This window comes from Falco peregrinus, chromosome 14, assembly GCF_023634155.1.
Source record: "Falco peregrinus isolate bFalPer1 chromosome 14, bFalPer1.pri, whole genome shotgun sequence".
Classification (NCBI taxonomy): Eukaryota; Metazoa; Chordata; class Aves; order Falconiformes; family Falconidae; genus Falco; species Falco peregrinus.
In genome coordinates, this window is record NC_073734.1 from 1,888,810 (window position 1) to 1,913,924 (window position 25,115).

General features: G+C 55.4%; 1 protein-coding gene and 1 pseudogene across 1 annotated transcript; one reads left to right on the top strand and one right to left on the bottom strand.

Annotated features, from left to right (window-relative positions):
* Window positions 1–4,865: 4,865 nt before the first annotated feature.
* Window positions 4,866–5,857, top strand: LOC129785624 (T-cell activation Rho GTPase-activating protein-like; the record flags this gene model as incomplete). Its single annotated transcript, XM_055818565.1, has 4 exons — window positions 4,866–4,925; window positions 5,157–5,318; window positions 5,403–5,512; window positions 5,722–5,857. Coding segments are annotated over 4 exons (468 nt in total), but the record flags the coding sequence as incomplete, so codon positions are not given.
* A 5,666-nt stretch (window positions 5,858–11,523) lies between these two features.
* Window positions 11,524–25,115, bottom strand: part of LOC129785699 (hydrocephalus-inducing protein homolog) — a 67,163-nt pseudogene continuing 53,571 nt past the window's right edge.

Genomic DNA, 25,115 nt, shown 5'->3' on the forward strand with positions numbered 1-25,115 from the left:
CAAGACAGAAAAGCCCACCACCATCCACCAGCACAGCAGAAAAACAACCAGAAGAAACATCATACACAAACCAAAGGCACCCATCCAAACCCCACAAAGGCTAAATAGCTGAAAAAAGGCACTCTCCGCAAAAAAAACCCACCACACAGATCACAAGATAAGATAAAAATGCCATAACCCCAGGAACACAGGGCCAACAAACACAGATTCTGTCCATTACAGTAACACACTTTGACACTAACTCGCTTGACCTCTGACATACTTGACCTTGTTGCCCCCAAACCACAGCACATCGTAGCCCTAAGGCAACACAAAACGGAGCACAAAGTCCCTGAAGATCTCCGCCAGGGCAAAAGCAAAGCACAGAGCCACACAGGAGGGGGGGTTGGAAGGGACCCGTGGAGGTCCTCTGGGCCAAGCCCTCTGCTCCAGCACGCTCGCCTCGAGCAGGTTGCTGAGAACTGTGTGCTTGGCCTTTGAAGATCCCCAAGGACAGAGACTGCACAACCTCCTTGGGCAAACTCTGCCAGCATTTGATCGCCCCGAGGGGGAAAATTTGCCATTTCTATCTCTCCTTTCACTGTACCGCATTCCAGAACAGCCATGAGATGACAAGCTCAGGCTTGAAAGCCAGTGCTGTGGCTGGCCTGAAATTCTGTCCCCCTTTTTTTCATCCACTAGTAGCTAAAGGAGGACAAAGAAGGATTTCTTTCAAAGGAGAACTTCTCTTTTCCTCTGTCCTTCTTCTCTACCAGTGATCTGGATTCTGAGTGCTGTGCCACTGTCCTAATGGCTGGGATAGGGATACTTCTTGTAGGACAGGGAGGAGGTGACAGTGGAGATGATCAGGCTGGGGAAGCTGAAGGAAAACGCAAGCAACTGGAGTTGCCTGGAGCAAGAGTGGCCAGCTTCCGAGCTAGGTCACCTCGTGTCCTCAGCTCCTATGCAGGAGCTGAACCACACACATGGACTGCAAAGCAGTGTGACCCATAGAAAAAAGTTTGCTTGGCTCGGGATCGCCCAGGGGCATTTAACTGCAATTCCGCCCTTGTCAGCAGGAAGGAAACATGCCCTGCAAGCACACACTGAGGCACGACACCTTGCCCGGGGCTAAAGGGTACCTCAGGAGACCTACATGGGACCCCCCAGCACCTGGATTGCTGGCTGGAGGATGGGTAGGTCAAAGGACCCTGATGGGAGCCCTGCAGGCTCTCATGCATTGGACCAACGGGCACCTTCCCTTGTCATACAGAGCATCCTCTCGGATGCTCTGGACAGTTTCTGGTAGATCTCTGGAGAAGAGCTTCTCCCCAGGCCTCTCCCATGGGCTTGCTCACCCCCGGAGCCCTTCCCAAGCACAGCCCCAGCAGGTGGATGCAGCCGGCGTTGCAGGGAAGAACAAGCAGCAGGCACCACAGTCAGCACTGCGGGAAAGCTGGGACCCCAGACACCCACCCAGGCTCTCCAATCCCAGCCTGGCCCACAAGAGTGCCTTTATCTCCCTTTCCCAGAAGTGCTGAATTCCCCTTCCAGCATTAGCCACTGGACCCACGCTGCTTCTTGCTGCAGTGTACAACAGCCACAAGAGAATTTGCTAGATGTCTCTGATTTCCTGCATTTTTCCTGAACAGGGCAGGTGTGTAACTCTCTGAATCACTTCTATTTGAAGCAAGGCATTGCTTAGGGTCAACAGTGAAACGAGACACGGGCCATCAAAAGCTGACTACTTTTCCCCTTCTTTGCCATGGTCATGCCTACCCCACAGACTCGCCCCTGGCCGTGTCGGCCACCGGCTGGGTGAAGGTCATGGCTAACCGGGCAGGGGCTCCTGTGTGGCGCTCATCCAGCCCTGATTGCCAAGGGTGAAGCCTTAGCACCCAGGTGGAATAAAGCCTTCCCAAGCAAGGGTGGTGCTCCAGGGGCACCACAATTCCTGCCGAAGCTCACCACACATTTCATTTCCCTGTGGCGCCTGGCAGGACACGAGCGGCTCTTGACTGCTGCTAGTCCCCCCGTCTTTTGGTAAAAATGGAAGTTTTTCCTCCTGCTGGGCCTGCTCCAGTTCCAGCGCCTTGGGGCCTGAGGCCTGGCACGGCCTGTGTGCCAGAGGCCTTCCGACCGCTAGGCCGGCCTCCACCAAGAGGAGTCTGCCTCAGGCCACAACGGTCACCTCTAGGGAAAACGGCTTCTTTTATCGAGCAGGGCCCTGCCCAAACCCCAGGGCAAAGCGCTGGCCGCAGGCGCAGGGAGGTGGCCCTTGCCCCCTGCCCTGTCCTGCGCGGGGCTCCCCGGGGCGAGGCAGGCCCGGCCATACTGGAGAGGGCCCCAGCCCCGCCCCGCAGGCCCCGCCCACTTTCCGTTGGGCTCAGACCGTTGGTCACGGGGAGCCCACGGCCACCACAGGCAGCAGGGCAGAGCCGTGCTGGCACGCAGCGGCGCTGGCAGGAGGCAGCCTCTGGCCCAGCAGCGCTGCCACAGCACCAGCACCCCGCTTCCCAGCCTCGCCGTCGCCGGCTGGGCCCCCTCCTCGCTGCACGGCCAGGGCCCTCCTCTCCCGGGCAGGATGGGCCAGGCCAGCTGCTGCTGCGGCTCCAGGTGGGCTCCCCCCGGGCTCGGGGACACGCGGGCACAGCTGGGCCACGCAGCACTGGCGTTGCTCATGCCCGCCGCTCTCTGCTCTGCAGGGAGGCTCTCAGCGACGCCGAGCCGGTGCTGAGCGCGGACGTGCGGCTGACCCGGGGCCGCAAGAGGAGCGAGAGGCGCCTTCTGCTCCTCCACGAGGAACTGGTGGTCGCCAAGTTGCGGTAAGACCCTCAGAGCCCAGATCCTTGCCCCCAGCCCCGGCCCAGGGACACCCTGGCACCAGCCCCAGGCCCCGGCCCCTCGGTGCTGGAGGCACCAATGTCCGTCCCAAGGGCAGGTGGGGGACAGGGCTCTGCGCGTGGGGACCCAGCCCAAGGAGCCCCCCTCCAGCTCAGTGCCCGCCTCTGCTCTCTGCAGACATGGCACCAGCCTGCGCCCACAGCTCCGCCTGGCGCTGGACCAGCTGTGGGTGCTCAGCAGCGGGAAGGAGGCTGCGGGGCAGGAGGGACAGGAGGAGGAGGAAGGCACCGATGAGGACAGCACCTCTGTCATCCTCGCCTGGCCCACCGGCTCCTGCATCGCCACTTTTGGGTGAGTCGTGGTCGGGCAGCAGAGGTTCCCAGCCGTGCCCACGCCATCCCATGAACACAGGCCTCTGCCTTGCGTGCAGAGCTGGGCAGGGAGCAGGCAGCTCGCTGGCAGGGAGGGAGGGATGTGGGATGTTTCCCCATCCTGCATCCCCTGGTCACCTTTTGGTCCCCAGAAGGGAAGGGCAAATGCAGCCGCTCAGGCAGGACAGAGCGACCCAGGGCTTGGACAGCGCCTCTGTCCTGCCCCACAGCACAGGGCTGTGCAGGCACCCACCTTTGCCCAGGGCTGGGGGCAGCAGGGCCTGACGCTCTCTCTCCTCTCTATCTGCAGATCCCAGGCACTGAAGGAGCTGTGGGTGGCCACGCTGCTGGGGTAAGCCGGGGGGATGCTCCAGGAGAAGCTGGATGGACGGGGGAACACAGCCCCCAGCTGGGGAAGGTGCCCCCGTGGCTGGGAGCAGCTCTCGGGCACAGCTGCCTGACAAGAGACAAGAGACGGCTTGGGGCTCACCCAGCTCTCTCCCTCTCCCTTCCCGGTGCACAGGACACCAGAAGGACGCACGGGAGCCCGCGTCACCCATCTGACATCCATCAAGCTCCTGGAGAGGGAGCTGAGCCGCCGCCACGCCGTGAGTGTCTCTCTGCTCTGGGCCCTGTCCCCAAGCACTGCTCCTGCAGCCGAGCAGCAGAGCCATGGCTGCTCACCTTCTTCCCCTCCTTCTCTCCTGCCCAGTGGAGGACACTGCGCGCCAGGAGCCTGGAGAGGCTGATGGAGGCACAGGCAGAGGTGAGAATGGCTGCCTTGCACCTGCCTCTGGCTGCGCCGGGATGCGCAGGGACTGGGGTGAGCTTGTGCGGGAGGGACAGAGGGTCTGATGGTGCCACTCAGGGAGCAGAGAGTTTTGGGAAGCCAGCAGCACGCCAGCACGTTCTGACTGGTGACACTGGGAGGAACCCTGCCACATGGGGAAGAGAGCCCGGGAGGGCAGAGGGTCCCAGCTCTGCCGCGCTCAGGCTGCTGGTGGCCCTTTCTGCTGCGGGGCTGCTCTCCAAGCACAGCCCGATTCTTGGTTCTTGCAGGCTCATCCCAAGCAAGGGCCTGCGACGGCCCCATCTGCAAACGCAGGGGGACTTTGCCCCGCACCAGGTGAGTTTGGGAAAGCAAGGCAACCTCCTGCAATGCTGTGCTCACTTGTCCCGAGTGTCGCCATGCAGGTTGGGCAGCCCACGGAAGGATGTCACCTGGACGGACAAGGACAACTGCTGGGCAGTGCCTGCTGGATATGCTTCTGCGGGGACACGGAGCCTCTGCTGCTGCCCGCAGCTTGCAGGAGGGCAGGGCGAAGGCTGGCACAGGCTGACCCCGTGGCACGATGGCTCTCAAGAGCCTCTAAGTCAACACCTCCGAGCCACAGCCGCGGTTCCAGCTGCTGCCTCCCTGCCCATCCTGCCGCACCACACAGCACCGTGCTGCCGGCAGGGCAGCGCAGGGCAGGGCAGGCGCTGGGACCGCTGGCCTGGGGTCTCCATTGGTGGTGTCTTACTCTGTTTTCCTCTGCAGCAGGAGGGAGCAGCAGCGGGAGCAGCACCAGCAGGAGGAGGATGGGGCTGCCCTGGCCCTTCGCCCTGCGGCGCACCCCGGCCGCTGCCCAGGCACCAGGGCAGGCGGGCTCCAGCTGCAGCAGGGCGCTCTTTGGGCAGCCCCTGGCAGCCCTCTGTGGGGAGGACAACACGCTGCCCCGGCCCATCCAGGTAAGCCAGCCTGGACAGACGGGGTCCCCAGCCCTCCCTCCGGCTGCTCTGGAGAGGGCCTGCGTGTCCCCAGCAGCTGCGGGGACAGGGCACTGGGCTCTGCACCCCCAGAACCTGCTTCTGGTCCCAGACCCTTTGTGGCGCTTAGGCAACCACGTCTGGGGCAGAGCTCTGGTCCTTGCCACCGCTTGGTTCTTCAGCCAAGCAAGTGGCCTCCTGCCTCTCCTGCAGGAGCTGCTGGCTGTCCTGCGCCAGCAAGGACCAGCAACGGAGGGGATATTCCGCAGAGCTGCCGGTGGGACAGAACTTCGGCAGCTGCGCGAGGCCCTGGACCGCGGCAAGGACATCGACGTAGGAAGCCAGCCTGCGCTGCTGCTGGCCGTCATCTTGAAGGTGAGCACTTCTGACGTGCAGCTGGAGGAGCTCCTGGCTGGCCTGCAGCGTTCAAAGGCTCACCTGCAGCCCTTGGCATTGCAGGACTTCCTGCGAAGCATCCCCACCAAGCTCCTCGTCGTCGACCTCTACGAGGACTGGATGGCAGCCATGGAGAGGGCCAGCAAGCAGGCCAAGGTGGAGGAGCTGAAAGCGTAAGTGTGGGCAGCAGCCTGCCTGGTGAGCAGGGACCGGGAGAGTTCTGGGACCTGCCTGCAAAGGCACGGGCTCCTCAGAAAGCTGTCTTTTCGGGCAGCTGCAAAGCTGTGCAACACGGCCGCTGGCTCCCACCCGCCTGGGGCCAGCTGCGGGGACGGCTGTGGGCACCCTCTGCTTCATCAGCCTTGTCTTCCTCTTCCCTCAGGGTGGCTGACAAGTTGCCTGCGGCCAACCTCCTCCTCCTGAAGCGGCTGATGGCCCTGCTGCAGCACATCGGCCACAACGCAGCCACCAGCAGAATGAGCTGCAGCAACCTGGCCATCTGCGTCGGGCCCAACCTGCTGAGCCCACCCAACGAGGACCTGCTCCCGCTGCAGGCCATGCTGGCGGTGACCGAGAAGGTACGCCCTACCCAGCAGCCAGTGCTGCCTTCCCGGCCCATCGGAGCTTGGCTGTTGCGAGGTCCCTGGCTGCCTCCTCCCTTGGGCCAGTGCTGGTGGGCTGGGTGCCTGGAAGAGCAACCCCCAGCCGCAGCCGCCTGCGCAGGCGAAGGGTCAGCAGTGGGAAAGGCTGCTTGACACGTCTGCAGGCACCTGGCTTGAGACCAAGGCTTTGATGTCTGCAGGTGAACGTGCTGGTGGAGTTCCTCATTGAAAACTGCGGGGACATCTTTGGGGAGGAGGTGGCCGGCCTCTCCCCTCCATCAGCCGAGGAGGTGCCAGCACCCATGGACAGGGGCACAGGTAGGAGGCGGGACTGAGGCTTGTCACAGACACTGGGGCTTGGGATGCCAGAAACCTCAACGCTGACGAGACAAGTGGTGTAGGGCTCGGCTGGGCTTTGCTTAGGTGTTCTTGACTTCCAAGAAGTCGCGCTGCTGCACGTGCTTTTGCTTTCCAGAGCTGCGGTGCGAAGAGCAAAGTGGCCCTGCAGGCACAGCAGAGACCCAGCATCCGGCAAAAGCCTTTCTGCATGCAGCCGCCTCTCTGCTGGGCATCGACAGCGGAGCTGGGGGAGACACAGGGGCAGGGCCCAAAGCGGCAGAGGTACGGCAGCTCCACAGACGCTGGGGCAACGTGTCTCAGGTGGGACAGTAATTTCCCAGGAGGCCAAGCAGCCGCTGGGCCTCCTCCTGGCAGCCGCTCTCTTGTGCCTTTGGGGTTCCTCCTCTCCCCCCAGAGTGGTGCGTGCTAAGGAAAACTGGAAAGGCTGTTTCTGGAACGCACTTCATGAAGTATGATCTGCTTCATCAAACAAAACATACCTACAAAATACCCACAAAAGGACAGAAAGGAGTAGCTGCCACCTTGAGAGGGCTTTTGCTCAAATCCTACTCCGTCGCAGCTTCATCAAGTCTAGGCTGCGTTGGCTGGACTGTGCAAAATGTGCACGATGCAAACCAGCATCTCCTCTGTAGAGCTCATACAGCAATTTGGCAGTCAGGCCCTCACTACCCCAGGCTGTCACTTGCCACCCGTTACCTCCCAAGTTTCTGGTTTAGGCACCTCCAGATTTGCCTCCAGGCACCCCCGAGGGCACGGCAGAGTCCCTGGCACGCCTGCCACAACTGACCAGCCTGCCCCAGGAAACCAGGTAGGAAGAGCTCCCCTTGCCTGACCTGAGAGCTCGCTGCAGGGGCTTGGGGCTTTCCCCATCTCATCACGCTGTGGGATGGAAAGGTTTGCAGGCTCCCACCAGGAGAAGGAAAAGTCAAGGAAAAGGAAGAGAAAAGAAGCCTGGGCAGAGGAGAGGGACAGCCAAGCACAAATAAAAAGGAGAAGAGAGGAAGCGATTTTGTGGACCCAAACCTGAGAAAATGCAGGAAGCTGCAGCACGTCAGGAAGGCCAGGTGCGTACCACGCGCTGCTGCCCATCTTTCCCAGCCCTGAACACGGCCCTAACTCTTCCCAGCTGGCTGGCAAGGGCCGGCGAGGGCTGGTGCTGAGCAGGGTTTGGGATGAGCCCCACGGCAGCTCCCCGGGGGCTCCCCGTCGAGCCCTGCTGCGCGGCACAGGGGCACTGTCAGCATCCCTGCGCACGCACAGCTCCCTAGGGACATCACCCCTGGGGAGAAGGCACCGGAGCCGGCCTCGAGTGGAGGCCAGCAAGAGCTGTCCCTTCTGGGCCATGAGGAATTCCTCGGAAACAGCGTCCCCCAAAGAGGGGGGAACCAAATCCTGCCTCTTCCTGCCTCTGGGGGCTTATCAGAGCTTTCTGACTCTGTCGTTGCAGGTGCCGACTGATTTTCACCGGCTGAACCGCTGTGACTCCTGGGCCCCTGCAGCTGCTGTTGACAATAAAAGAATCTTTTCCCTCTCCTGACTGTGTCTGCCATAGGGTCTTGTGGAGTGGGGAGCGCTTGTGCTGGGGTGGACCCTCGGGGAGGAGATTGGGATGGTCCCTTGCCCCAGCACCCTTTCCAGCGGGCATCGGGGCTAGAGCTGAGGGGCTTTAGGAGGAAAAGCAAAGCACAGAGCCACACAGGAGGGGGGGTTGGAAGGGACCCGTGGAGGTCCTCTGGGCCAAGCCCTCTGCTCCAGCACGCTCGCCTCGAGCAGGTTGCTGAGAACTGTGTGCCCTTGGCCTTTGAAGATCTCCAAGGACAGAGACTCCACAACCTCCTTGGGCAACCTCTGCCAGCATTTGATCGCCCTGGGGGGAAAAATTTGCCATTTCAGTCTCTCCTTTCACTGTACCACATTCCAGAACAGCCACGACATGACAAGCTCCCTACAGCTCTGGCAAAACCAAACTGGGTGGAAATCAGAAACTGGTACTGCTGTATAAGCAACACAGCCTTTAAACCCAAACCAAGGGTTTAATTCTAAAGGTCAGCTGTTGGAGCACCATGAGGCTCTGGTGGGACAGCTCTGGAAAGAGTTAAGCCTACGCATCTTCAAAAGTTCTGCTCACCTTGGAAGAGGCCACATATGCAGGGCTAGCGCTGCCCGTACCCTGGAAGGTTAATTTAACCCTAATTTCTAAATAGCACTGCAGATACCATTTGAAGGGCACAGCACTGTCTGCCTCTGTCTCACTAGGAGCAAACACTGACCCGCTGGCTAATTATTCAGCTGCTTTGGGGGGCGGGGGTGGGGGTGGTGGTGGTAATTTGCAGTAGATTTAAAAACCACCCTCTTGCCAATTCAAGTCTGCTCCGACTTCAGTGAGAGCAGCTGGGGAGAACTGCAGTCAATGCTGACATGCTCTTCAAAGCCTTCACTGCCCCCAGCCTGCACGGTTTGCTCAGAGAGCAACAGAATTGCCCGTCAGCCAGAACAAGGAACAGAATCACTAAAGCAGCATCCCCTCATCGGCACTGTTTTTAAGTTTATCTCCTCCGTGTTTTGCTGTCTCTCCATATGGCCGTTTTGTTAATAAAGGCAGTGTCGCCAAAGGCTTGAGGTAATAAACAATTAAATTAGTAAATGAAAAAAATTGTGTGCTAGAGGGGAGAAGCCACTATGGGAATGGGAACTGCGTGTTCTGCCCTTGCTTACACCACACCTGACCAAGAGCCTTTATACATTGCCTGAAAAATCAGTTATCTGCAGTGAATCCCAGTGACAAGACAAATAGTTACAGCTTTTTTTCTTTTTTTAAAAAACAAACAAAACTTGGTCTCTTCTGCAAGGTCAGCTCCAGTTGAATGTGACAGCAGCGCATCCCTGGGAACGCCGAAGGGGATCTGCACTGAGCCACCAGGCACCCTCCTGAAGACGACGCAGCTGGCTGTACGACCGCTGCTGGAAACCAGGCAGCAGCGAGCTTCACCTGGAGCACAGGGCTCTGGATCAGGGAGGTCAGGGACCAGGCTGAAGGAGACAGGACCCCGCATTACGACTGTCATGCGAAGAGGAAATCCCAAGGAAGGTCTTCTGCCTCCTCCCTCGTTACAAGGCGCTGGGAAACCATTTGCGCCCTGTGGCAGCACATAACAGACCCAGCACGGGGGTTATGCAGGCAGAAAAAAGCTGCCACTGATTAAGAAAACTTACACCCTAGGCCTGTCTCTTCTTTCCTGATCACAGAGACGTGACATGCAGCTGCCTTCTGTGGTGCCAAGAGATGTCAGCCTTAGCAGCCACATAAAACATCTCCGAGAAGACAGCATGACAAAGAACAAGTAGGAAATGACCTAAGAATGATGCTTTTTCCTTTCTGCAGGGAGAGCAAACACTTCCATCAGTCCATAACAAGCCTTTGGCACTTGTCAATACGGCAAAAATCAGGCACTTAGGGAGGCAGGAAAAGAAGATGACAATGGAGCAAGGAGGAGAAACAGCCACTTTTGTCAGCAGGTTACATCAGCCCCCAGCTAAGCTGCAACAGCTCCTTCATGTTGACTCATTCCTCCAGTCTTTTTTTACCCAAGACAGACACAAATCCTCCCCTTGCTGGATCCAGAGGATTCCCTAACACGCTGGGCTGCCTGGCAGCTGGGAAAGCAATCTGACAGGGAAAAGCACACCCGACAGACACAGCATTTGACAGTGTGAGCACAGGACGACACACTGGTCCCAAGGGTCGCAGATCTGCAGACACCCTGGCAAGCAGGGATAAGCCAACCGAGGACGCAGGTATGCAGTCCCTACACCCCTCTTCCAACCCAAAAAGCCCCGTCTCAACACACAGATTTGGCGGGTTTTTACTTATTTTCTTCTGGTGGCAGAGATACTCCCTCCCTGCTGCTCCCTGCAACTGAGAATAGAACAGACACAACTCACCCAGCAGAGAGGAGAGGGGTACAGGGAAGCTGGTGCCTGAGGGGGACTGCAAGGAATTCCTGAAGTCACTTTCCCAAAGTGAAGTTCACCACAAATCATGCTGGCTTGCTCAGGTAATGATCTTGTCTCCCACAAAGCCAGCAGCAAGCTTGCCTTAACAGGAAGAGCAATTATCACTCGAGGGTTAAGAGTACCACCGGGGTGGCAGCACGGCCACCTGCATTACAGCATTTTCCTTTTCTGTTTCAAACAAGACACCAGCCTTTCGTTTGCCCTGTTGCCGCCCCTTCAATTAACCTCATTCAGTTTGTCAAGCTGTCCGTCAGTCTGCATAACATTCCCGATGCAACGCTCCTGTGAAAATTTCAGTCGATAACTCGCCCTTTCAATTGGAGACCATGATCTCTGAGCCTCACAGCCACCGTTTGCAGATTGGCCAACAAATGGGAGACAGGGAAATGACGGCTCACCACCCTGCAGCAACCTCCAAGCAGGAATCAGAGCAGCGGCTTTGGCGCTTTACAGGACACAAGGCTTGGGTTCAGGGACACGGGGGAATGAAGGATGCCCGTGTCACCCAGCAGCTGGGCTAAGGCACAGCGCAGCCTGCTCCGCTCTCAGGTGGACACGTGCACGTCACCCTGACACCCGACTGCATCTCAGGCTTTATCTCCACAATTATTCAGTCCCCTCTGCTTCCCGTCAAGGAGCTGCCAGGCAGCGTAAGGCAGCCAAGGGCAAAACTTCAACTGGGGCAGCAAAAGAGCGGCAGAGCAGGCAGCTGCTGAGGGCCAGGGCGCAGCTCGGGCACATCTCGCCCACGCCCGCGCTGCTCCCATCAGGCAGCCTCAGCAGCACCGTGCCCGGAGTCTGTCTGAAGAGCCTTTGGTGAAGCGGCTGATGGAGCAGGTTCCCAGGACCTGCCTCCTGGCACGTCTCCATGAGAGCAGCAGCTGCCCTGAAAAGCAGAGATGCTCACCATGGGGGAACTCGGCCCCGTGGAGTCAGCAGGGGGGATCATCACACACACAGAGTCACAGAGCGGCTGGGGCTGGCGAGACCTCTGGAGATCATCTGGTCCAAGCCACTGCTCAAGCAGAGCCCGTCTTTATTGCAGGGAAAGAAACCGTCCCTGAGCCGCCTCGTGTTACTGCTCTAGTGACTGATCAGCCCCAGGACTGGCAGAGATGGCGGTGAAGCACGACAGGCTTTATTGCCCAGTCCCATGGGTTAGGGCCCTGAGGCAACGGAGGGGCAGATGTACCCTGCAAGCCCCCCGGCTACACCGCGAGCTGCCCGGGGAGGAGGGAGGCATTGCACCGGGGCAGCAGGACCCGAACAGCTCTGCGGGTCACTGCCTGCGACAGGCATGCAAACCCATCATTTCAACACCAGTACCAGCCATCCCTGGTGGCTTGCTCTCGCCACAGATGGAAAGCGGGTTTTCATGGTGGATTCAAAGAAAGCTGCCCTGGGAATCCCTCCCCGACTTGGAGGTTACTGTTGTCCCCCAAACAGCTGGAAAAGCAGCAAGGAGGAAATTCGCCCCCCTCCCCCTTGGCCCAGGAGGCTGAGCCTGGCCTCTCGCACGCTGCCTGATGCTTTACCCGCAGACCCAACCAAGCCCACAGAGCCAGGCCTGGGTGAACCAGCTCCACAAATCCAGCCCACCTAGCGTGGAGCAGAACAAACCTCCTCCCAACCCTGTTTTTAAGCCCCTCACAGATCCCACCTCCAGTGAGCGGCACATCCCACCCAGCGTCCGCACGGGAGCCCTCCCTGGCTGCACCAGCCCTGCGCCCCCCGCCAGGGCAGCGACCCAACCTCCTCCTGCCACCTGCCACGCAGCTTGTCAGCTGCAGCCTCCATCAGTTCAACGGCCTTTCCCTGCGGCTGGCCTCCGGAGATGCTCTGCAACGCGACGGAGCCCACACGCTCTGTAGCTACACAACCCTTACCGTTATCTTTTTGTGCAACACCACAGCTGGTTGGGCCCCCAGCGGGTGTGAAACTCACCTCACCACAGGCAGGCTGAGGACAAACTTCACACCCCAGACTCTGTCACAAACAGCAGTCTGACACAAAGCAAACGCAGACCTAATGGGGAAAGCGTCGGGAAATCCATGCCCTTCCAGGAGCAAAGGGCCACAGGGGCCTCTTGATCTCAGAGCTCCAAAGACACGACTCTCCGTTAAATACCACCCAGAAAACAGAGGGAAAACTTGTAAAGATGATCCAGACTCATTTCTGCACAAACATCTATGCAAGCTGTCTGTTTTACTGAGGGGTGCCCCAGCTAAAACTGCCCCCAGAGCCAGGCTCCTCTCGCTGCGTTGGGACGGAATATCTTGCTTTCTCTCCGAGACAGCAATATGGGAACGTTGCATGTAAAAATCAGGCCACAGGCTGCTACAGACCAGTCAATTTTCATTGGGAAACAGCCCCACAGATACTTACCATCTCTACACAGAAGGAAGCAGGGATGACAGCCTGATTGGAGAGGTGGAGAGTTTTGGACGCATCTTGTAGGACTTCAATACTGCTGGAATTTATCTCACTCAGATGCACGTAGACAACCCGTTCTTCTCCAATGCTCACTAAACAGACATTCTGCTCCAGGAAGCAGGTAGGAAAGAAAAAAGAAAAGCAGGGGAAGTTAAAAAATATGAGACAGCTCTAAGTGTCCTCCTCGACTGGGCGATAAGTACGGCTGTTGGAAGTTTTCAGTGTTGCAAGGCTGAAACAGAAGGCCTGGGGCAAGTGCAGGCTCGGGAGTGACCCCATCTGAAAGCCACAAGCTCCCGTTCTCAGGGGACAGAGAAACCCTGGGTCCCACGCTCTCCTTTCCAGACCTCCTCCACAGTTAGCTCTCCTTTCTCTGCCTTGTGCCTGCTCCCGCTCCTTCTGCCGCTCAGCCTTGCCCCAAACCTCCCTGACCGCTGCTGCTGCACAGCGACACTTGGACAGTTACTTCTCTGACATTCCCAAAAATGCACCTCTGAAAACCAGCACAAGCCAGAAGCGAAGCAGGCTCTTCAGAGCAGAGATCGTGCAAGTTATGGCCTCTGATGTGTGCTTATGTGTATTCCTGGTATGGCATGAATAACAGGCATTAATTATTCATTACATCATTCAAGTGGTGTTTTTTCTCGACGGTCACAACCAAAAGCTTTCTCCTTGCAGAACTGGCACAGACTACTGGAGGAGGAACACAGATCCCTTTGCTAAACCACCTTCCCACATCATTAAAAACAACGAGAATTTGTCCACTCTTGCGGTGGATTTCACTGGTTCCAAACACCTCAACACTTCAACAGGATCTGAATGCATAGAACTCCCAACACTGACCAGACGCCGTATGATTCACTGGAGGGCACAGAGTACGATTTAACCGAAAAAGAAACCAGCTTCCACGATGTAAAACCTTTAATGATGTCTGGCTCAAGGAAGTGGTATTGACCGCTGTCAGAATCACCAGCCCAACTCAGCCAGAAGCAGCAGCATCCAGAAATGCTCATCCCTTGGCAGGGCACTGCTGCGTGCAACTAAGAGCCAAAAACCTCACCTACCAAGGCTGGGGCCTCCAAAATAAGGAACTGAAGCCATGCACGATGATGCATGTCTGGGCGATGCTGCCCAAAGCTCCCGGGAAGGAGGAGCTGCAGGGAAGAGCTGCGCCTCGCCAGCCAGCTCAGCTTCCCGGTGACAGCGGGACAGCAGCAGCAAAGGCAGGGCAGAGCCCTTTGGGGATGAGCGGAACAACATCTGGAGGATGCCCAGGAGAGCTGCCTTCTGTCAGCCTGTGTACTAACACCACGCATCCTCACCACCAAGGAGAGGGCTTCAGAAACGCTACCCCTTCATCTACAGGGTTCTAAAAGGGACAAGGAAAATGCCATGCAACAGCGTTACAGGCAACATGGCACAGGGAAAGGCAGCAACAAGCGATGGCAGCTCTGCCACCAGTAACGCCAGCGCTGGGATTTACCAGCTCCTTCATGCAGATGACACACGCCAGACTGGAGCTGGCACACGTTCACCTGCAAACCAAATACCCGACAACGGAGCTGTGGAGGGACTCTGCACAGCCTGGATGAAAGATCTGTACCACGTTCTGCCTGAAACGGTGGTAAAGACCAGGCATCCACACTGGGCACCCCAGCCTAAGGCAAGAACGAGCCTTGAAGTTCTACTGGAACACACTGCAGCGATTCCCAAGGTCAGACTTGCAGCCGTACGGGTAGGATCTGCCACCAGCGCAGGACACGTAACAAGACAGCCAGCTCTTCTGCCAGCCCAGAAAGCTTTGGGTGCGTCAGCTACCAGGGAACTACTGGAACTGCACTGCAACCAGAAGACAGACCTATAGAAAATGCAACGCATCTAGTCCTTTCTTTAGGCACAGCTACGCTTCTCCAGCTGAAATGCTCGCCCTTTGGGAAAAACATTGACACGCTCACGTCCAAACAGAAAAGATTAAGGTAAGGTCAACTTTCAATTTATAAATTGTTAGCCCAAGGGTAAAAGCTTTTCAAGGTACCTGTAGTTCAAAATCCAGCTGACATTTAAACAACTGGTTATTCCAGTGGGGAGAAACCCTCCTCTTTCGGGGAAGCATGCCTTCTGTTTGCAAGCAACTGTTTTGTCAAACTTGAGACTTCCCTGCAAAGCCTGCATTGCCTGGCCTTGCTGTTGACTGGTTTACATGCACACCCCCAGCAGCCAGGGTTGAGATGACCAGTGGCATCCAAGGGATTTGGCATCATCGTTTCAATTCGGTTTATAAAAAGTTTATATCCCTGCAATTGTTTTCAAAATGTCAGCCTTCCTTTCTGTTACAGAAAGCTTCACATTCTCGGGAATCCTCTGATATCCCCTTCCGTGCTCAGGGAGAGGACAAGACATTTTAAAACAGCTGCTTCAAAAGTTAGTATCCTTTTAAATTAAAGTTTAATTAACTAAATTTGTTCTCGATTTCAGCCAGTGGAAGCCAGGACACCAGATACAACATTCTCTTGCCTACACTTTGTTGTTGCTGCTGTATATGCCTGAATGCAAATGTCCTGTAGGAGCCTTTAGTCCAGGAATGCTTTGCCTCACCCCTTTTCAAGCTTGGTAGGGAAAAAAAAAGAAAAGAAAAAAAAGCTTGTGCTCCAGATGCAAGCAGTGTGGAGTCTCATGCGTCTTTGGCTGGGGCTTTTGGCAAAGAGATATGATGGATATTTCTCAGGCGGGATGGACCTGACTTTCAGGAAAGCTTAAATCCAGCTTTACAGAAATCATCATTTCAGCACGGTCTCTTACACCGCTCTTGCTTTAGTGGTATTCAGCGATGTCCCCGTGCGCTCCCGAACAAGAGTTCTAATGAAGCAGCGGTTGCTGCTCATCTCGTAACGCAGGAGAGCGAGAGACCCAGGAATTGCTCTGGGTTTCAGACTGGGCTTGTTATCCCGCCTCACACGTCCGTAATTAAACACCATCTCAGACACTTAGATTTCCACCTAAGAGGACACCACCCTTCTCTAGGCATTAGCTGCTACTTATGCCATGAATCCCTTCTTTCCGTGTCCGCACCAGCCACGTATTGTCACGTTCTCCTTTTCCCTGGCAGAACCCCTGTACACTTTATGCCCACCAAGATGAGTCACACAAAGGCACGCATCTCGCCTAGCACTCACCAGCGGGGATCTTTCATTCCCAAACACTGAGACACTAGCCACAGTGTCCTGCCTTCCTATCGCCTGGGCTTCCAGCGTCAACGGGATCTCTACCGAGCTGTGAGGCTGGATAATCCCACACGGCACAGGGCTGCAGTACCACACAGCAGCATCCTCCTTGTGCTCCTATAAGGGACAGAATCAAAGACAACTTCAGAGTGTCCTCTGAGGAAACTCCAAGCTCCTTAACATCTACCACAACGGCAATTCACCCACATTTTTAAAAATCCCTAGGAGAAAGCAGAAAGGCGCAACACAAGGAGCAAGATTTATATGGGCCTAATTAGCATCCTCACAGGGTCCAAAAGCTGCTGCACTCACAAACGCCCACTCCGGTGCTGGCGGCCTCCTTGCAGCAGCTTTTCACAACCCTCCAAGTTCTCCTGCATGAAAGCACCCCAAAGACTAGAACCGAAACTGCTTCCTGAAGAGTTCAAACCGCTCCTGAAGTTCATATTCAGGTAGCTTCCCGTTCTCTCCAAAACTTTAGGTTTGAATATAAAACAGCAAGGTCTTATCCAAACCCCGTTTCTTTCCTAATAAACCCCTCGATAACGACGTTTGAGGGCAGGAGGCGAACACGACGCCAAGCCTGAGGAAGGACTCCATAGCAGCCTGGAAGATCGCTGTCGTTCACAAGGGTCAGCATCCACTCGCAAGGGAACTTCAGAAAGCACCGTCCAAATGTCAGAACAGGGCTGAGCACGTGCAGCGGAGGAACGACACATCCGGGTGAAGAGATGACCAAAGGGAATTAGAGACACTGAGAGAACGTAGAAGTTGTTTACTCCCCAAACAGCATGAAACAGACACAAGGCATTTGTCTCTGCCAGATAGACATTTCCTACCTCTACGGCAATCGATCACCTCTAACTTCTTCTTACTCAACAGCCTCTTGTAAAGGAGGGGCAGCCCCAGACTCCCGTGGCAGAGGCTGCCCAGTGCCCTGCCCCAGTGCTCTCTCATCAAGCTTTGCCCCTCCCTTGCCCCAGGAGGCCGGCAAGGACCCTCCCACAGTCCCAGCAAGGCACGAGCTCTGCGGGAGCCTTCCCGCTGAGGACCAGCGCTCCCCAAAGCTCAAGGAAAACAAGACTCCCGCATCTCAGTAAAAGCACCTCCCTCCTCTCCCGTACCGCTCTCGCCCTGCCTGAAACCTCAGCCGCTTGCCCCCGCGATGGAGGGCACCAGCACCGCCTGCCTCTCGCAGTGGGTGACCAGCCTCTCCCAGCTCCTGCAGCTGCCTGGGTCCTCCACACACCAGCCCACACACTGACTCTTCCCATTCCCACTCGTTTTACAAAATTGCAGCCCAGGCACCCAGTGGGTGACTCTGCCGGGGAGAGGGAACAGCACCAGCGAACTGCGTCCCTCTCGTCATTAAACTGGCACCCGCTGCGGCGCAACGGCATTGAACGACGCTGCAGCTTTTGGCTTAAGTCTGGGAACGTTCATGCTCAAGAGAACCAGAGAAACCTGAGCTCACCTGCCACACCAAGGACTAGTTTCCCCTCACCACTCCTGCCGTAAGCCCCTTTCCCATTTGCACACGCCTTCATTAACTGAGCCAGACCCCAGCTTTCAGCAGGCTGCTCGCCGCCTTCCAAACAAATGCTGCACTTTGGGCCAACCCAGCACAAGCCCACCGCTTGCAGGGAGAAGCAGGGGCAGTCCTTTGGAGATTCATTACTCCTCAAGTCCCAGACAATAGGCCAATAGTGAATATAATCACTGCTCCCTTAAAAAAATATAAAATAAAAAAAAGACAGAGGCATGGCCCTGAGCACTGAGCACAGGTGCCTCTCAACATGGGCTGCTTTCAAAGCACGGCTGTGCTCACAGCGAGCTGGGCAGAACTAGCTCGTTAAGCAACATTTCTCATTTGGAGCTGAAGCCAGGACACCCCACGCCAGGCAGCGTGCTGGGCATGGGTACGCGGGGAAAGGTGGCCAGCTGCAAGGAAAGCGCCGGTACCTGGCTGTGAGAGGCACGCCAACACCTCCTGGCCAACACCATCCACGCCCACCACCAGCGCCAGCTCGTATCGCCTCACCGTGCTGGAACACAGGGTGACCTGGTAGAGGAGAAGAGCGTCAGATACTTAATCACTGCCAGAAGCCATCAGCCACGCATGGTGTCCTCTGGCTCTCACCCACGGTCAGGAAAGGGAGCGGTATTTTGCCTTAGTTCTCCTGCTGGTCCACGTGTAGACCACTGTCTTTCCGAGTAACAAAACTCTTCTGGCGATATCCGATTTATTAAGTACGCCTTGCATACCAGGGCATATGTAAGCTAAATTAAAGCACAATTCATGTTCTACTTGCCACTGGGACCAATTTTTACTCTCGACTACAACAGCATAAATCCAGAGGAAATCTGTTGACTTTCACAGAATGAGTCCAGCTTTACAGTGGGAAGCCGAGGGCAAAACGTGGCCCAGCAGCAGCTGTGCAGCTCATGGCTGCTGGAGCTTTTCCAGTCCTCGCTGCAGTGGATGCAACCATTCTGCTCCACACGAGAGGAAAGATAAGACCGGGAAGAATAGCAAACTGCTTTATGCAATGACATCTTTCTTTTAACAGTCACCTTCTGTCCCCATCCTTCCTCGGCCCGCTTTAAATCAAATTGCTCTAAGCAGCTCAGACACACACGCGTGGCTTCTGTGCTTGACCGTAGGGTACATGATCCTTGGCTTACAACTTTGGAAACAAAACGGTGCTCCGCCCCAGAGTACCCCAGCTCACAAAAACCTAACACGAACACCGATCTCTTACTTGCGTTATGCCCAAAGCCAGCAGCACTACAGCCCTCCTGCGCACCAGTGAAGCTTCAGCTCCACCTGCTGAAGCACGTATGGCCGGGCTCGTGCCATACCTGGATACCCAGGGCTCCTTGGGAGCGGATGGTCCCCTTGCAGGGCATTATGGTGAATTCAGTTGGCTTGATGTGATGTTGGGCTCCCTTTCTCCAGGACGGGCAAGTGTTGTCTGATATCTGAGCAAAACTGGTGACGCTGCGCTGTCCTGAGCCTTCGCCAGGGATGCGAAGGTTGAAAGTCATGGGAACCAAGGAGGTGTTAGTGAGGCGACACGGCAGGGTGCGAGGAAAGCCTGGGAAGGTGAGACAAATATCAGTCAAGTCCCCGGTTATCCCGTGATTCCTGGTGTGACTCTCCTGTTAGGATAGACCGGTGCTTGTTGTTTATCTCTTTTCAGTGTGAATGAGAGGTAATGGAGAAGCTCAGGGAGGAGTGAGTTGTGACTGAAGTTGCTTTTTCCATGGATGGCACAGCTTGCTTCCTTGGCAATGGGCAGTGCCGTTGGTGCTGAAGAGCTGTCTCTACCTGTGAGGAGCTCTCTCACCTGCCCCCAAACCAGCCCCAACTCTTTCTCACTGATCAGTGTGCACCCAGACAGAGCATTTATTCTGAAAATTCAGTCTGTAAAATCCCCCATTAACTCCATGAACATTCCCCCAGTTTTCAATATATGAAAGTAGGGCATTGTCATGTAAGGAAAAGAAAGGATGAGACCGGGCACTACAACATGATGCTTTGCACTCTAATGCAGTTTCTCTAGGCAGGACCCTTAAGGCATCTCCTGTTTCTGGGCAACCAGACTGAGCACATGACAACTCGGCCCACCTCACTGCAGGCAAACCTGATGCTTCCTTAGAAATGAGCAGGAACTGTGTCTCACCTTACCTAACAAACGGGGACATCACATCCACACTGCCTTTGATTACTGCCCACAAAGCCTGACATCACTCCAGCTCTGACACTTGCTTTCCACAACGGAAAACCAGTGGTACAACCACACTGGGTGAGGGGGTGGCTGTTCTGCAGAGGCAGGACACCAGCCCGCAGCTTGGTCTGGAGCGGACACCAGCTCTGCCAGAAGACACCTCCCATGCCCTGCTTACCAAGTGCTATTTGAATAAAGACAGGGAGGAAAACCACCCGCAGACACAGCAGATAGTTCCTCTGTGCCCAGCAGCAGTGACCATTGCCCACCGCCAGCAATTACTCCGGCAGGGAGGCGGGGGTGGGGCACAGAAAGGACATGCACCGACTGACCCACTGCACAGCCCCAAATGGGACCGAAGTCACCAGATGCAGACAACAGCCAGCAGCACAGTGACAAGAAGCAAAACTACAATAGCTGCCTTCAGCTGAAAAGGCCTTGTTAATGAAATCAGATTAAAGTAGGATGAACCTCCTATTACACAACCGCATTTCTGCCGGTGCGTTTCTTGTGGGTCTATTTATTCAAAAGGAAGCAGAGAAGTGGCCGAGTGGTGATGCAGGGAGAGGGGGAAGTGGCTCAGGGAAAGTATTGAGATTTCCTAGAAAGTCCACGAACCGCATGAAACCACAGAGGCATCCTGGGCACAGAATGATCATGGCCCTTCAATCAATCCCCAATTGATTTCACATGTAAACTTTAGATCATCTCAGTACAAAGCCTTTTCTCTGAGACTCGAGATGGAGAATCAGAATCTGCATTTCAGTGGAGATGCTCTGGGTGCTCAGCCACCGGCTCCGTCAGTGGAGCAGTGCTTCGGCTGGGGAAGGAGAAGGAGCCCACATCTCTGGAGACATCACTGCCCAAACCAATGCCGAGCTACTGCCTGGGCTTATTACCGGGCAGGTGATAACGAGGAGCCCTCACAGCACAAATTAACAGCTCACACTAAAGGTCAAGTGGGTAAGTGGTGTCCTCGCCTTGCAACAGGAACGTTCACCCTGAGCAGCCACAGGCTAGCGTGTGGCTCCAACGCCCTTCTCCTGCAGCCCCATCCCCTGGGCCCTTCTGGGACAAGGGCTTTCACCATCATTCTGCCGCCAAGGATTGGGAGGTTGGGGCTGAGCAGGCTCTGAGGGCACCAGGAAAATACTGACTTTCTATTCCTTTGGTCCTGTTTGATCTCACGGCAGCAAAATACCACCTGAGCAAGCGGCAGCCCTGGTTCTAACACCCTGAAGGCTGCTGTGGAGGAACACAAGTGACAGACGCTCCCAAAGCGCTTCATTTCAGTAAGGCACAGACCTCCCCACCAGCGGTCCAAGCCCAGGGCACACTCACCAAAGGAGACGTCGCCGAATGGAGGGAAGGTACATGGAAAGGGAAAGTCGGTCCGATGACACAGCCCCTGTAAGGACAAAGGCAGAGGAGGAACTGGCTTGGTTAAAAAGAACTGCAAAGTGTTCGGCTTTCGTTACCACCGGGACGGATAGAAGCTGGTCTCAGCAGCACGGTGGGTTTCAAATCAACCCGTCACCCCTGCGCTCGGCACAGCATCCCTGTGCACAGGAGGCAGCCAAAGCAACGTGGTCAGCAGGTGGCAGCTGCTGAGGTGGCTCAGGGCACCAGGGCAGGCAGGGTACACCCCCAGGTTGCTGCTGGCCCAGTGAAGGACCCTGAACAAGTGATGGCTCTGTGCCTCAGTTTCCCCATCTGTCATGTGACGGGCAGAGCTGTCCATGCAGAAGCAGGTTCATTGTAACTAGCCCTCTCAGCCACAGGTTCCCTGCTTTGGTATCTCTTTGCTGGAACTGGCCTTTCCATGGCCTATATGGACATCTTCCTCAGACCTTATTCCACACTACCATTATGCGTGCAGGATTTTGAGGCACGAATCCACAGGAGCCCCAGACATCTACTGAGAAACGCAGCACAAGTTCTACACAGTGGACGGCGGAATCTTGGAGGAAAGTATCAGCTTGTCACCAGTGCACCGGCTGACACATCCAAGAGCAAGACTGTTTGCACCACCGAACATGAGTGTCCTGAAGCCACCACACCAGCCTGCCCATCCCTAAATTCAGAGAGGTTCCAAACTCCCAAACTCACCAACATCCACTGAAATCAGCACTTGAAGCTGCACAACGTTCATTAATTTCATGGTTGATGCCAATCAATGCCAGCTCTGCCTCTTGCTGAAAAAAACAAATACAGATCAAGGAGCACAGTGACCCGTGCCTCCTAGTTTTATTCACAGGACTGCCACCGGGTCTCTCGTACACATGAACAGACCCCAGCCTCCCGCAGGAGGGACCTGCACTCACCCGTGGTGTCCCAGTTCCAGCATCCCTTTCTAAAGAGCAAAAGAACAAGCGTTCAGGACCTCGTCAGGTCTGTTTCCAAGCAAAGAGTGATCACCTATGGTTTGGGCATCTTCTGACTGCACAATCAAAAAGCACTCAAAATCTGACTTTCAGGAGTTTCAATCCCATGCTAATTCTCGATTCCTGGAGCTGAATCCGTTCCTGAGAACAAGTTAGGTAGCAAATCCCTTCTGGCAATGAGGTTCCCTCTCCAAGGACCTCACGTAATCAGACTTAACCTGCCAAGCCCCAGCATCCTACTCTGGATGGAGCAAAGGGAGCAGACATGCTTTCCGTAATAGCACTTGCCAAAAGACAATAGAAAACTGCCTCCAAACCAGCCACAACTGGGTCTCACACTGGGAAACTGCCAAGGGTGAGCCTTGCAGCGAGGGGGGAAATAACTGCCGTTTCTGCTGAGCACACAGGAGCTGTGCTCAAGGAAGTCAGACCTGAAGGACTGCCCAGAGGGCTCGGCCAAGCAGCCAGCCCAGAGCCCTGTGCGCTACAGCCGGTAACAGCGCAGCTTGCAAGAGAACGGGGGAAGAGGGCAGTCTTTATGGCAACAGCCACATCTTCCAATAGTGCTTCTGAAGGGAGATCGGGGTCCTCGCAGAGCAGGAAGGAGCACAAGGTAGGAGAGGAACCACCTGCACTCCCACCGCTGTTCCTTCCTCTGCAGCCCCGTGTCCCACCAGCCAGCTCACCTCCACTCAAAAGAACTGGGAGTTTTTCCCTCCCTGGAGAACTAAATCCAGTGCACAACCCCCCCTGAAGAGGGAGGCTCGGCTTGCCCCGGTGGGTGGGCATCTCAAAAGCATTTGAAACAAACAGCTTGAGTTGTGGGGCTGGAGAATGAGAGATAAGGGCTGGACAGGGGTCCTTGGAACAAAGGCAAGACAGAAAGCAAGGAGGCAGATGCCATCTCGAGGAGAGGAGTCTGCAGTGGGAATTACTGTGGAGGCACCCCCCAGGCTCCTGTAACCCTCCTCACCTGACGGTCAAGGTCACGGGCTCAGGGGACCCATCCACACTGAACCGGAATCCTTCTGTGAACTGCCCCAGGGCGGTGGAACTGAAGGAGATCTGGATGACTTGGAGGACATCTGGTAAAACGATGCCCTCCTGGGGGAGAAAGGAGAAGCAGGAGCCCAGAGCCGTCGCCGGAAGGACCAACTTGGAGGGGGCATCAATGACTCCTTTGTTAAACAGGATCACCTGCAGCAGCAAGAAAGCAAAATGGAAATACATGAGGAATCTTCTTTCCTTACAGAAGGCTGATTTGTTTTCTAATTAAACTTCTACAAAAGGCAGAAGATGCTGTGTGCTGCTGCTTGGCTGAAGCCAAAGAAAACACAACAGGACAGTTTCTGCCTTTGGGTTTTTGCATGCAAAAAACCCCAGTGATAACTTCACATAAACAGAGTCACTCTGGGTTTATTCCACTGACACAGAGCAGTCCGCTTGGACTTGCAGGGCTGAGGATGTGCTCAGCATCACCAAGGCGATGCAGACCTGCCCCAAAGAGCAGCAAAGGGCGGTCGCAGCATTACAGCGAATCGTCACCTAACTGCTCCCGCTCCAGATGAGCCCAGTCCTGCCAAGGGCAAAACACATTCAGCTCCCGTCACAGCCAGCAAGTTTACTGGATGTAGAAAATACCTTGGGACAGCCCCATAACCAGCTTCAGCAGCACTCCCCGACTCTGCTAGGGTACGTCAGTGAGGCGCATTTTGTTCTTTTCTTTGATCTGAGAGTCTCTTTGTCTTTGCTCAACCAGACATGTCAAGAAAGGATGAGAGGGAGGGGCATAGCAGCTCCACCTGCTCTAAAGAATCTCTTTCATAAATATTCACAGCCATCATCTACTAATTTACCATTATTTACTGCTCCAACAAGCTACACAATCCTGCAGCATTTGCTGAGATTCAGCAAGAAATGCCCACACCTGCCTGTGAGTATCAGCACACTGGTGGTCACCAAACCTACCCAAAGCAAAGCTCTACAGTTTCCGAAGGCTGCAGGTGAAATCCGGCCATTTCTGTGGACTTATCTACCTGCTTGGCAGTTATTTTCCCTAAGTTTTGTCCTCGCAAAACCTGTCAGAAAAACTGAGACAGAAGCAGAGGTACAGCCCTTGTTTTTTTAATTTTGCAGCTGCTGTTGAAAACATTCCTGTATTCAAATTCTGCACTGGTAACTTGGAAACTACTCATATGTTTTACACCTTAATTACAAATTGCACTTAGGGATCCTACACTGAAGTTTACCTCCAGTCTGGCTACTTAATACAGCACTTGGAGTATCATCTACTTATTCACATTTTCTCCAGTAATGAAACCAACACATTGATATATATAGAATCAATAAAGAATCAGCATTAAAAAATGCATACATACAGTGCACAATATTTTGGCAAGAAAACACCTTAACGTGTCCTTCCCTGCAACAGTCAAGCTTTTGAAAATGTCTGGCACCATGTACTGCCTCATTTTCTACCGCCTCCAGTTGCTGTATCTTGGGGGTTTTTTTGGTTGGTTTTTTTTTGAGAAAACTTGCCACCATCGGCGGGGGGAGGCAAATACCCAGAAAGCTCCTTTGCTTCATTTCCAGAACTGCCCTGCTCTGTTCATAGAGCCAGAGGGGCACCAGGTCTGAAGGGTGGCAGGAGGCTGGTCAGCAGGGACAGCGCTCCCGGTGCCTGCGCGGGCAGCTCTGCGCGGGGAGGCTGCCCGGCTTCCCTCCGGCGCCAGGATCCAGCAAGTTGCGCTTCACTGAAAGGTGTTTGCAACGGACTCGAGTCGGAACACAACCCCTTTGTTCCAGCTGCTTTTTAACCGCCAGGGTACCAGGGCGCAGTGCATCTAGGGCTGAAACAAAAGCCTCTGGATCCTGACCTTTTTGACCCGGTGTTGCTATCATGTGTCAAGGGCTGGATTTTCTGCATGAAGCCTCCCAGCTGGTCTCAAAGGGAGGTTGCCAAAACGCAGGGATCGGGGCTTTGTGGACAACATACACACCTTTCAGACCCCATCAAAACTATCCAGATTCT